Here is a 13,470-nt window from a genome sequence, read left to right as displayed (position 1 = left end):
CTGCTGAGGGCCGGACGTGACTTGCGACAGACGCGACCGGCCGGTCCGATCGGCTGCGCCAGCAGGGGCGTACCCAGGCCCACCCGTCTGGGGGAGGGCAGGCGTGCTCAGGTCGTCATGCGGGGAGAGCAGAGGCGTATCCACCCTATCGTCTGGAGAGGGCAGGACGTGCTCAGGTTCCATGCGGGGAGGCAGGGACGTACCCAGGCTGCCGTCTGGAGAGGGCGGGGCGTGCTCAGGTCATCGTCTGGGGAGGGCAGGGGCGTTGCTCAGGTCATGGTCCGGGAAGGCAAAGGCCGCACCATGTGCCTCCACCATCGGAAAAGGACAGAGCCGCGCTGATCAAACGATCCACGGGCCAGCGCTGAGAGCTAAATAAGCGGTCGCACGGTGATATTGGCGTAGACGGAGGCCGCCGACGAGCGAGTGCCGGGCCGCATGGCGTTGCCAAGCGGCGGACTGCTACCGAGCCGGTCCAGGCGGCTCGAATGTTTTACCAAGGCCCCTCCCCCCTCCCCCACACCCCCTCACGTCTCGGGCGCATGTTTTGACCTTGAATGACTGATCTCCTGTTTGGAATTGGAATGAAGTGGGTGGAGTGAAAGGAGTGTATTTTCGTGGTATGTCCACGGCGGGTGGATTAACTCATTAATCGTCGGGCACAGACGGGCGGGCTAATGGAATGGTTGTTCCGAAATGCCTTGCAAATTGTGCGATATGATTTTCCACCTCATGTGTGAAAAACATAACAATCATTTTGGATAATCGAGAGCATATGCAACTGGACACTCGAGGAAAATTGGGAGCGAGAGGAGCCGTGGACGTGGAGTATGGCTATAGAGAGAGAGCCATGAGCATGATAACAGGCGCACGAGACACGATTTTCCCCAAATCAGGTTCTGGATGGGAACCGAGAAGCCAGCAGCTCTTCAAGGGTGTGCGTCATTAAAAATCGAAGCGTTCAGAGGCGTGACCACTTGCTTTGGCTTTGTTCCGGAGAGATAAAAAAATCCGCGGATGAACTGCGGCAGCTGGCTTTGGTTTGCCAGTCACCTCCCGGAAAAAGTTTCTGGACGATGGGCGCGATGACGACTGGAGCGGAGGATGCGCTCGCAATTCTCTGGCGTCACCAGTGTCACCTGACGTCACCTCTACGTCCACCCAGTGTGACCTGACATCATCCTCTGGCGTCACCCAGGCCACTAACGTTACCCTCTGGGCCCACCAGTGTCACCTGACGTCACCTTCTGACGTCACCCAGTGCCACCTGACGTCAACCTTCTAGTGTCACCCAGTGCCACCTGACGTCACCCAGCTCCCTATAAACCTGCCCGCCGCAGCAGGCAGGTGAAAAGGCTTCAACTCGTCGGTTGCACAGCTGTCCCGCAAACACCCACGCATCCGTATTGCATTCGTTTCATGTTTTCTCTCGGCTTTCAATCACGACATTCGGGCGGAACGCGTCGTGCAGCCTTTGAGCACCTGCGTAGTTTGCCGCCATTCCCTTAATCCCCCGCCCGAAGACTAGAAAACACTTTCCAAGCATCTCGCCTTCAAACCAAAGCGATTTGCCTGAGAGCTTCCAGCGGGCGCGGGCCGCAGACGGGTGGCTGAGTGGCGGGTCGTCCGCCGCCGGCCAGAGACGGCGGCCGCGCCCGGCTGAGTGGCGGGGCGTCCGCCGCCGGCCAGAGACGGCGGCCGCGCCCGGGTGGCTGAGTGGGTGGGGCGTCCGCCGCCGGCCAGAGACGGCGATATGTGGAACCGGAGCGGCGGCGGAACGCCCGGTCCGCCTCAGCTTGTAGGGTCGGGCGAGTGGGCGGTGGGTCTGGTCCTCCATGGCCGGTGGCGACCTTTTTGTTATTGTTGGGAGAGGCGGTCAGAATTAAGCGTTCCGCCTTTGCGCCGATCCACTCATCACGTCATGTATTGCTTCTCGGTCACAACCGAACATGAACGACAACAACAACAGCACTGAAGCCACGCCCTCGAGGACGGTGCAGGTGTCAGGAAGGACACTGTCCCGCTGGCGGTAGCTGGCCACATTGGTCCAGAATCGCATTATTTCGCCACCCAGTCTTTGCTACGTCACACATTGTCCCGCGATCGGTGCACCTGACCACGGCGTCACCATCAGCGACCCAGACCTGGTCATCTGCTCCGACCAAACCCGTGACCCTGGCCCAGAACTCCGGAAACTCCGGCCCAGGGTTCTTGACCTCGAATACTAACCGGGGACACCGACCAAAGCTTTGGATCCAGGACCATGACTCGGGACCATGACCCAGACCTGGTCCCCTACGGATGACGTCCGCCGCACCCAGACCCCGACATCGACCGGTGATCCCTGACCCAGATCTGGACATTGACCGGTGACCCTTGACGTCGACCGGTGACCTCTGACCTGGACCCGGGCATTGACCGGTGACCTCTGATCCAGGCCTGAAAATTGATCTGTGACCTATGACCCAGATCTAGACAACGGCCAGTGACCTCTGACCCAGTCCCTGGCATTGACCGGTGACCTTTGACGTCGACTGGTGACCTCTGACCCAGACCCAGACATTGAACGGTGACCTCTGACCCAGACCCGGACATTGACCGGTGACTTCTCCCCCAGGTGGCCACCATGCGGACGGTGGCCGAGGACAACTTCGGTGTGCACCGGCCGGCCGGTCAGCCGGCCGTGCCCGTGCGCCGCTTCACTCTCACCAACCCAGCGGGCACCGAGGCACAGGTCATCAACTACGGCGCCCGGCTGACCTCACTCAAGGTCAAGGACAAGCACGGTCGGCTGGTGGACGTGGTGCTCGGAGAGGACTCGTACGAAAAGTACGTCAGCAACACGTGCTATTTCGGCTGCACGGTCGGCAGGGTGGCCAACCGCATCGCCGGGGGAAAGTTCGTCCTCAATGGCCAGGAGGTCAACGTCAAGGTCAACCGGCCGCCGGTACACCTGCACGGCGGTCAGGTCGGCTTCGACAAGCAGCTGTGGGGCTCGCACGTGGAGGGCGACAGCGTCACCTTCACCTACGTCAGTCGCCACGGTGAAGAGGGTTATCCAGGACAGCTGACGACGCACGTGACGTATCAACTGACGGATGATAACCAGCTGACGATCCGCTATCGGGCGATGAGCGACCGGCCGACGCCGGTCAACCTCACCAACCACACCTACTGGAACCTGGCCGGCCACGGCGCTGGTCGCGACGAGCTCCTGCGTCACCAGGTCACCATCAACGCCGCCACGTACCTCGAGGTGGACGAGAACTGTCTGGTGACCGGTCGCCAGTGCTCGGTCAACGGCAGCGGTTACGACTTCCGCGTATCGCGCCCGCTCAGCGAGGCGCTGGCCGCGCTGCCACCTGGGGGCGGCTTCGACAACAACTACTGCCTGGAACGGCCGGGAGATGGCGGGGGGGCACAGCGGCCCGCGTCGTCAGTCCCGACTCGGGCGTCGCCATGGAAGTGCTGACCGACCAGCCGGGCGTGCAGTTCTACACGGGGAACTTCTTGCCGGCCGACGGCGCGCCGGGAAAAGAGGGCGCCACCTACGGGCGCCAGGGCGCCTTCTGCCTGGAGACTCAGAAGTATCCCGATGCGGTCAACCACCCCGAGTTTCCCAGCACGATCGTGAACCCGGGAGAGCTCTACCAGCACACGTGCATCTATCAGTTCTCGGTGGACAACTCGTGCTGAATGCAGCGTGGACGCCACCGAGGCGGGTCGCAGATGGCGCTGGTGTGTCGGCGGTGCGGCGTTTCCGGCGCGGTAGTCCAGTTCAGGGTCCAGGGCGGTGCGTGATAGACTAGGGGTGGCGTCGTTTGTCGCTCAGTGGCTTAACTGAGCAAGTTAACAGGTGTTGATTCAGCTTCTAATTGGGTTTGACGGCGTGTATTTCCTCCGGTTTCGGTTAGCCAGCTGCAGGCTGTGGCGAACTCTTTCTATCCGCTGTCGGAAAAACACGGCGACATGGCCGGGGCCGCGGATACAGGTGGATACCTGAAAATCTGCCTCACTGCCGGAGACTCGGGTTAAGACCAGAATTGAGGACAAGTGGATGTTGCAAACACGCTCATGTGATGCTTTCAGTCAACTGCCGATGCGAACTAAAACGCCATGTAAATACTGGCCGTGCGGCTTTAAGACCAGTCCGTTGCAAATGCGGCAGCTAACCGCCTGCTGGGATGGCCTAGCCTGCCTCATTTTTACACATCAAAATGATGCCGAGGCGAATCACGGAGCCGAGTGCAGTTGTGGTTCTCCCTAGCACTGGCGTGCAGTAGGCCGGCCTTATGGCGTCGAGCTCGCGGCGGCAGACGGACGGAAGAAAAGCGAGAGGGACAGCGAGCTCACACCTGGGCCACGTTAGAATCCGGGGGACCGTGCGTGGAGTCTGCACTGGAGTCAGGGATGTGGTAGGTAGACGGTGGTGCGAGTGTCGACCGCGCTGTAATGATAATAAAACGAGTGGTGTGACAAAAGATGGTTTGGACCGGGCGAGGACAGAAGACGTTTCCCAAAATCACGAGCAAGTGATACAAACGCTTCGAAGCACTTTCGCAAAATGATCACTGACAATGGCTATATAAAGACCCACATCTCATGGATCAGCACGCCTTGAGCGCCAACAGATGACATTACCGGCCACTGTGCGAATAAGTCAGTAGGCACCCGCAGGAGGGCTGAAGGCATGCAGACGGTTTGTAAACGGGACGCTGGGGCTCAGAGGGTGCCCGGCTCCGCTGGAGTTCCCTTTAAGCTGAGAGTGCCCGCAGAATGCTAGGAGGAGGGGGAGGGGGAGGACACTGTTCGCCACGTGCGCGCATGTCCCCCGGTCCGTGTTTTCCCACGTTTGCTGTCGCTGTCAGCAGAACGGCCGACCTGACCCATGGCAAGCCGCAGGTGATCATGCTCTCACGCGTCACCCGCTCCCGTCTGCCGGCAGGACTGCCGTCATCATGAGCGGAATGAATGACCTGACGATGGCGAACCCCCTGTTCGTCACCTTTCTCTTCTACGCCGCCATCCTGGTGCTGAAGACGGTGCTGATGTCGCTCGCCACCGCCCGCCACCGCATTGGCAAGAAGGTCAGTAGCAGTCAGTGGCCGTGGCGAAGAGGATCTTGCTCCAGATGGTGAGCTGGGAGCAAAGTCAGGCTCGACGTCGTTTCTGTCTATGTGACGTCGCGGGTCCGCTGCCAGGCTTTCCAGGTCAGGATTGTTCGGAGCTGGCATGTCAGGTCTGCCCCGTCCCGAGTTCGCCGTCCGTGGTAGCAGTGTAGACATGCCAGGTCTGCCCCGTCCCGAGTTCGCCGTCCGTGGTAGCGGTGTAGACATGCCAGGTCTGCCCCGTCCCGAGTTTGCCGTCCGTGGTAGCGGTGTAGACATGCCAGGTCTGCCCCGTCCCGAGTTCCCCGTCCGTGGTAGCGGTGTAAATATGCCAGGTCTGCCCCGTCCCGAGTTCGCCGTCCGTGGTAAGCGGTGTAGACATGCCAGGTCTGCCCCGTCCCGAGTTTGCCGTCCGTGGTAGCGGTGTAAATATGCCAGGTCTGCCCCGTCCCGAGTTCGCCGTCCGTGGTAGCGGTGTAAATATGCCAGGTCTGCCCCGTCCCGAGTTCGCCGTCCGTGGTAGCGGTGTAAATATGCCAGGTCTGCCGCGTCCCGAGTTCGCCGTCCGTGGTAGCGGTGTAGATATGCCAGGTCCGCCCCGTCCCGAGTTCGCCGTCCGTGGTAGCGGTGTAGATATGCCAGGTCCGCCCCGTCCCGAGTTCGCCGTCCGTGGTAGCGGTGTAGATATGCCAGGTCTGCCCCGTCCCGAGTTCGCCGTCCGTGGTAGCGGTGTAAATATGTCAGGTCTGCCCCGTCCCGAGTTCGCCGTCCGTGGTAGCAGTGTAGACATGCCAGCTCTGCCCCGTCCCGAGTTCGCCGTCCGTGGTAGCAGTGTAGACATGCCAGCTCTGCCCCGTCCCGAGTTCGCCGCCCGTGGTAGCGGTGTAGACATGCCAGCTCTGCCCCGTCCCGAGTTCGCCGCCCGTGGTAGCGGTGTAGATATGTCAGGTCTGCCGCGTCCCGAGTTTGCCGTCCGTGGTAGCAGTGCAGACATGCCAGGTCTGCCCCGTCCCGAGTTCGCCGTCCGTGGTAGCAGTGTAGACATGCCAGCTCTGCCCCGTCCCGAGTTCGCCGTCCGTGGTAGCGGTGTAGACATGCCAGCTCTGCCCCGTCCCGAGTTCGCCGCCCGTGGTAGCGGTGTAGATATGCCAGCTCTGCCCCGTCCCGAGTTCGCCGTCCGTGGTAGCGGTGTAAATATGCCAGGTCTGCCCCGTCCCGAGTTCGCCGTCCGTGGTAGCAGTGTAGACATGCCAGGTCTGCCCCGTCCCGAGTTCGCCGTCCGTGGTAGCGGTGTAAATATGCCAGGTCTGTCCCGTCCCGAGTTCGCCGTCCGTGGTAGCAGTGCAGACATGCCAGGTCTGCCCCGTCCCGAGTTCGCCGTCCGTGGTAGCAGTGTAGACATGCCAGGTCTGCCCCGTCCCGAGTTCGCCGTCCGTGGTAGCGGTGTAAATATGCCAGGTCTGCCCCGTCCCGAGTTCGCCGTCCGTGGTAGCTGTGCAGACATGCCAGCTCTGCCCCGTCCCGAGTTCGCCGCCCGTGGTAGCGGTGTAGATATGTCAGGTCTGCCGCGTCCCGAGTTTGCCGTCCGTGGTAGCAGTGCAGACATGCCAGGTCTGCCCCGTCCCGAGTTCGCCGTCCGTGGTAGCAGTGTAGACATGCCAGGTCTGCCCCGTCCCGAGTTCGCCGTCCGTGGTAGCAGTGCAGACATGCCAGCTCTGCCCCGTCCCGAGTTCGCCGCCCGTGGTAGCGGTGTAGATATGCCAGGTCTGCCCCGTCCCGAGTTCGCCGTCCGTGGTAGCAGTGTAGACATGCCAGCTCTGCCCCGTCCCGAGTTCCCCGCCCGTGGTAGCGGTGTAGATATGTCAGGTCTGCCGCGTCCCGAGTTTGCCGTCCGTGGTAGCGGTGTAAATATGCCAGGTCTGCCCCGTCCCGAGTTCGCCGTCCGTGGTAGCGGTGTAGATATGCCAGCTTTGCCCCGTCCCGAGTTCGCCGTCCGTGGTAGCGGTGTAGATATGCCAGCTCTGCCCCGTCCCGAGTTCGCCGTCCGTGGTAGCGGTGTAGATATGCCAGCTCTGCCCCGTCCCGAGTTCGCCGCCCGTGGTAGCGGTGTAGATATGCCAGGTGTGCCCCGTCCCGAGTTCGCCGCCCGTGGTAGCGGTGTAGACATGCCAGGTCTGCCCCGTCCCGAGTTCGCCGCCCATGGTAGCGGTGTAGATATGCCAACTCTGCCCCCGTCCCGAGTTCGCCGCCCGTGGTAGCGGTGTAGATATGCCAGCTCTGCCCCGTCCCGAGTTCGCCGTCCGTGGTAATATTGCAGTGAGTGGTATTCAGCTGTTATGTGTGATAGCTGGAACAGCTTGTCGCATGGTATGTGATTTCTTCCGTTTTGTGCCGTATGAACCCGCGCCTTAGGTTAGTGGGCGAGCTGAAATATGTATCCGTGTTGACCAGGCGATCGTGACTTTTAAATTCAGCGTCGTCAAACCGCCATTGTTGCCGCACAAGGTGTGTGCTATACAACGCCGTGCTTCTGCCAGCCAAGTTTTACCCGTGCGCTTAAACCGGACGTCGTAATGCCCACCGCGCAGGCCTGTTGCGTTCGCTTCGCACCGTCACCGCTCGCTGTGTAGGGGTGAGCCAGTCACCTCCATTATTATGGTATCTAGACGATACGACGATATTTATACGTGGCACGCGATTATGTCTGCGAAAATGTCCGAACCTGCAGATTCAGGCATCGGTCCACCGAAACTTGAGAGGGAGATAATCTTGTCCCAGGGCTCACGGTAAATAGCGCCGAGGTGGTCAGTCTTACCTCCTTCGCCAGTCTTCAGATATGTGAAGTGCCCCTTTTCCAAAAGCCTTTGCAAGTGACCCCACCACACGGCGCACAAGTGACATCACGTGCCATGTTGTGTCGTAGGAAGTCTGGAGATGGACATCAATGCGAGAGGCCAATAGTATCGCAGTATTGCGTCAAGTGCTTACGTGCTGGAAGTGGCGGACATGTCGCGCCTCGTCCATCGGAAGCTACACCCCACAGCCTGATCTACACACACACACACACATATATATATATATATATATATATATATATATATATATGTGTGTGTGTGTGTGTGCGTGTGCGCGCGCGCGCGTGTGTGTGTGTGTGTGTGTGTGTGTGTGTGTGTGTGTGTGTGTGTGTGTGTGTGTGTGTGTGTGTGTGTGTGTGTGTGTGTGTGTGTGTGTGTGTGTGTGTGTGTGTGGTGTGTGTGTGTGTGTGGTGTGTGTGTGTGTGTGTGTGTGTGTGTGTGTGTGTGTGTGTGTGTGTTGTGTGCGTGTGTGTGTGTGTGTGTGTGTGCGCGTTTATGTGCGTGCGATTCGACATCGCGTCATCCCCGGCGACGTCAGATCGCAGGCCACCTGCCTTTGTCTCGAGCCGGGCGGCCCCTCCGTGGTGACGCGAAGGGTACGTGCTTGCGTGCCGGTGTGCATTGCTTGCTTCCTAGACCTCAGCGGCGCTTGTGCAGTAACGTAGCAATGCCAGTGGTGTGGAAGAGTGTAACAGGACACCATCGACCACCGCCGACGTGCCGCACTGGATTGACTGCTCATCTACATCGCCGTTGTCACCACCACTTATTGTCACCACCACCACCACGTCACGCCACGCACGTGACTTGCCCGCCAGATATTCGCCAATCCGGAGGACGCCAAGGGCCTGCAGGGCAAGGTGAAGCTGGACGATCCGGACGTGGAACGCGTACGTCGCGCCCACCTCAACGACCTGGAGAACATCCTGCCGTTCCTCATCATCTGCCCGCTCTACCTGGCCACCGGACCCAACGCCTGGATGGCCACCATGCTGATGAGAGGCTTCGCCGCTACCAGGATCATCCACACCTTCGTCTACCTGAATGTGGTACGGGCAGAGGACCGGAGGAGCAGTTACCGGGAAGAGACTTGCACGGGCCTTGGGTGAGGTGCTGGTGAGATGCTAGTGGTGTGTTGGTTAGGTGCTGGTACGGTGCAGGTGCGGTGTTAGTGGGGTGTTAGTTGGGATGTTAGTTGTAGTGTTATCTGGGTGTTAGTGAGATGTTGGTGGGTTATCACTGATGAAATATCGTTGGTGCCTTATTCTTTGTGCGCTGTTGGCGGTTGAGTGTTCACTGGTGGGGTGTTCGTTAGTGGGGTGTTCGTTGGTGGGGTGTTCGTTGGTGGGGTGTTCGTTGGTGGGGTGTTCGTTGGTGTGGTTTTCGTTGGTGGGGTGTTCGTTGGTGAGGTGTTCGTCGGTGGGGTGTTCGTTGATGGGGTGTTCGTTAGTGGGGTGTTCGTTGGTGGAGTGTTCACTGGTGGGGTATTCGTTGGTGGGGTCTTCGTTGGTGGAGTGTTCACTGGTGGGGTGTTCGTTAGTGGGGTGTTCTCTGGTGGGGTGTTCGTTGGTGGAGTGTTCACTGGTGGGGTGTTGGTTGGTGGGGTGTTGGTTGGTGGGGTGTTGGTTGGAGGGGTGTTCGTTAGTGGGGTGTTCGCTGGTGGGGTATTCGTTGGTGGGGTGTTGGTTGGTGGGGTGTTCGTTGGTGGCGTGTTCGTTGGTGGGGTGTTCGTTGGTGGGGTGTTCGTTTGTGGGGTGTTCGCTGGTGGGGTATTCGTTGGTGGGGTTTTCGTTGGTGGGGTGTTTGTTAGTGGGGTGTTCGTTAGTGGGGTGTTCATTGGTGGGGTATTCGTTGGTGGGGTGTTCGTTGGTGGGGTGTTCGTTGGTGGGATGTTCGTTGATGGGGTGTTCGTTAGTAGGGTGTTCACTGGTGGGGTGTTCGTTGGTGGAGTGTTCACTGGTGGGGTGTTCGTTGATGGGGTGTACGTTGTTGTCGCTAACGGGCGTCCGAGTTTGAATGTCCTTGGTTGGATGCTGGGGTGTAGTTTCCGATTCAGTTGGGGATTTCCAGCTCCCAGCAGCAGCAGAGGGAGAGGCGACAGCCCCCCCCCCCCCCCCCCCCTGTTGGGGTGTCGATGAGCTTCCGTCAGTGGGGTATCGGTGGTGGTGGTGCTGGTTGGCTATTAAAGTGCACGGTATGATAAATAACGCGCCGGTGTGAAGTCATTGGTGAGTCATCGGTGGAGTTCACTGATGGGTCATCAGTGGGACGCCATTGACGGGTCATAGGTGGAGCGTCATTGGTGAGCCATCGGTGAAGTGCTATTGCTGAGTACTCGGTAGAGTGTTATTGGTGAGTACTCGATGGAGTGTTATTGGTGGTGTTTCGTGGTGGCCTGTCCACTGGTAGCTGTCAATGGCGGGCTATTGGTGCGCTGTCGCTGGCGGCACGTCGTCGCCATGTAACAAGCCATCGTCAGGGGTCTCGTTAACCGTCGTTTGTCGTGCACTGCGTTCAGCTCGGGGGCTGCTCAGCCTTGAAATCAAAGCAACCAGAGCGTTGGCGCCCTGAACATGGTGGCTCTCATTCACCACTGCCAACGTTGTGATCTAGCAGCTTAAGTGATAGCAAAGTTTTAGTTTTATCACTTTTTTGCTATGCATTGTCAATAAGAACCGGATTCTGCGCAATTTAAATCAAACGATGCGTCGCACTGGAAATCCTACGCGTTCATCACCACAGCAGTCTGACCTCCCCCCCCCCCCCCGCCTCCTTTTAGGTGCCTCAGCCGTCCCGCGGGCTGGCCTTCATGGTCGGCTTGGGCATCACCATCTACATGACCGTGCAGACCCTGCTGGCTACCCTGTAGCTGGAGCGCCGCGACATACGCTGTCGCCCCGCTGCCGCGGAGCGTTACAGAGGACACCGCCTTGCCGACGTGTGTCCGAGTGGCGCGGCAAGGTTGCCGCTGGTCCGAGGCGTGATCCGGGTCGACTCGTTACGCGCATCCCGCGGCTCTATCCAATCCCATTGGTCCGATTGGTCCGGTCTGCTGTCTGGCTCCATTGGTGGCCGACGAAAACAGCGCAGCCCTCTGCTGCGCGGTTGTTCGTGTGTATTACATGTAAGTCCTGTGAGCTTCAGCCTCTAACTGCCGTAGCTAACGCCATATATGTTGTGCCAGTTGTTGTGATGATCGCCGCGTTAAACCGCGGCCTTTCCCGCTTGGCCTCCGCGAAGGACTCTGGTCCATTGTGTCCCTGCCTCCTCGGTGGCGGTGGAGTGGTTTGACGCCCCAGCCAGCAGCCACTCCTCCGCGGACGACCGGCCAAGGGCTCAACGAGAGCTCATTGGTCAGTCCAGCCCAGAGCGAGAGCTCATTGGTCAGTCCAGCTCAGATCGAGAGATCGGCGGAGCGCTGCGCAGTTTAACGTCGGCCGTGAAGAGATTGACGTCCAGTCACTGAGGTATATACTGTATGCGTATGTGTGCGTATCTTTGCCGTAGCGGGGGACCGGACTACCGTGTTTGTCGTTGTCAAGGGTCTGTTGTCTACAATATATTTGGTAACTTTTCGATATCGTTTGGTTTTTGGGGTACGCATGGGTGGCGCCGGTATGCGCTTGCAATACGAAATATGCATTTATAATCTTGGCACCCGGCAACGCCAACATCATTTACAACCCTCCATGGCACAGCCGACCCCCACCTGCCCTGACCCTCCATGGCACAGCCGACCCCCACCTGCCCTGACCCTCCATGGCACAGCCGACCCCCACCTGCCCTGACCCTCCATGGCACAGCCGACCCCCACCTGCCCTGACCCTCCATGGCACAGCCGACCCCCACCTGCCCTGACCCTCCATGGAACAGCCGACCCCCACCTGCCCTGACCCTCCATGGAACAGCCGACCCCCACCTGCCCTGACCCTCCATGGAACAGCCGACCCCCACCTGCCCTGACCCTCCATGGCACAGCCGACCCCCACCTGCCCTGACCCTCCATGGCACAGCCGACCCCCACCTGCCCTGACCCTCCATGGCACAGACGACCCCCACCTGCCCTGACCCTCCATGGCACAGACGACCCCCACCTGCCCTGACCCTCCATAGGACGGTCGGGTACCTGCTGCAGACACATCACACCGCCTCTTCCAAGACCCCTGGACATGACCGGGGCTGCTTGGTCCCTGGCCTTGTCCGGAGCTGCGAGGACCACCGAGGACCGATGAACGCCGGCATTTGGCCACAGTGGCCGCTCGTAACTCGCACCTGCCGAAGTGCTTCCAAATCAGACCTTCCTCTCAAAAGCAGACGTTCCTTCCGCTTCCAGGGTGAAGCAGAACCAACGTCTCTGAAACCGAGTATGCCCAAACCGGTTTTAGGTCTACTCTTTCAGCGCGTCATCACGCAGTTGATTTTCAGCATTCTCGGAAGTGGAGCTATCATGACACCTACTAATCTTCCGTTACCAGGGCCATGCTCTGAACAAGCGGAACTTTGTGTGGAAGAGACTCACAAGCATGGGCGTGGCCCCCACTGAGAACGGTGGATTGAGAAGCCCAATAACTTCTGGACAGACCTGACAATTTTTGTTGTTTGAGACCACAGCAAAAAGCGTCATAATGGAAATGAGCCCCAGTATCATCTAACGTTAAGTTACGTCCGTGTCCACAAGCCGACATGAGATTCCGGGGAGAGGAATGGACGCCTGGAGGGCTCGAGTGCCGATCTTGGCGCGTGTTGTGGTTCGGAACGTCACACATGCGTCGCAACTTCTGCTGAACCGATATTGATGGACCAAAAATCATTGAACCGATTTTGACCATCAGTTGGTAACTGGTCGGTCCTCCGCAGCAACGTAACGCATTGCCATGCATGCAATCTGCTCCTGTTGCAGAAGCTTGCAAAAATAGAACACATGCAGGCGTGTTTCTTTCTATTATTGGTTAGAAATGCTAAGCCAATACAGGTGACCTAACCTGCCTCGAATACTAATATTCCCCGGACATCAGCCATTTTGATCTGTGTCCCTATTTTCAAAAATTCAACTTGAAAAAAGAATTGATCATTTTGAAAGCTGTTTTGATGTTGAGGCACGCTTTCCTTCTTGCATCGGTATGGCGTTGGCAATGACGATATTTGCTGATGATATTGATTGGGATGTATAGTATCTGGTGTACAAACCCTAGTTAGAGTCAGACACTTTCTGCACTTCATCTGCACAGCAGTCCCTTTTTGGCTCACATGGATTCGGGGAGGGGAGAGAAACACTGAGGGAACTCAAGCTAGGGGAGGGGGGGGGGGGGGGGTGCAGACCCCCGAGCAAGTGAGTTATGCTAACCTGAATAAAAACCCTTGATGGTGAGTGATATAGTGTGATGCCTGGACAGATCTGTAGCGGAGAGTCATCCAAGCCTCTGATGTAGGTCCGAAACATGATCATGATTTTGCGGGCGAAAATAGCAACGATATTACTGCAGATTATTGTGCGCCAAAAGTGATCA

At 58.8% G+C, this 13,470-nt stretch overlaps 1 protein-coding gene and 1 pseudogene across 1 annotated transcript; both read left to right on the top strand.

The window, feature by feature from the left end:
* Positions 1-2,594: 2,594 nt before the first annotated feature.
* LOC119094365 (galactose mutarotase-like) lies at positions 2,595-3,784 on the top strand (annotated as a pseudogene).
* Positions 3,785-4,945: 1,161 nt separating this feature from the next.
* Positions 4,946-11,539, top strand: LOC119093292 (microsomal glutathione S-transferase 1; the record flags this gene model as incomplete). The annotated part of the gene is given in 3 exon segments (XM_037216232.1): positions 4,946-5,087; positions 8,782-9,012; positions 10,743-11,539. Coding segments are annotated over 3 exon segments (450 nt in total). The 3' UTR covers positions 10,833-11,539.
* Positions 11,540-13,470: the final 1,931 nt, after the last annotated feature.

Source organism: Pollicipes pollicipes, unplaced genomic scaffold (genome assembly GCF_011947565.3).
Source record: "Pollicipes pollicipes isolate AB1234 unplaced genomic scaffold, Ppol_2.1 Scaffold_1600;HRSCAF=1878_pilon_pilon_pilon, whole genome shotgun sequence".
In the NCBI taxonomy this organism is placed as follows: Eukaryota; Metazoa; Arthropoda; class Thecostraca; order Pollicipedomorpha; family Pollicipedidae; genus Pollicipes; species Pollicipes pollicipes.
This window is presented reverse-complemented; position numbering and strand designations above follow the sequence as displayed.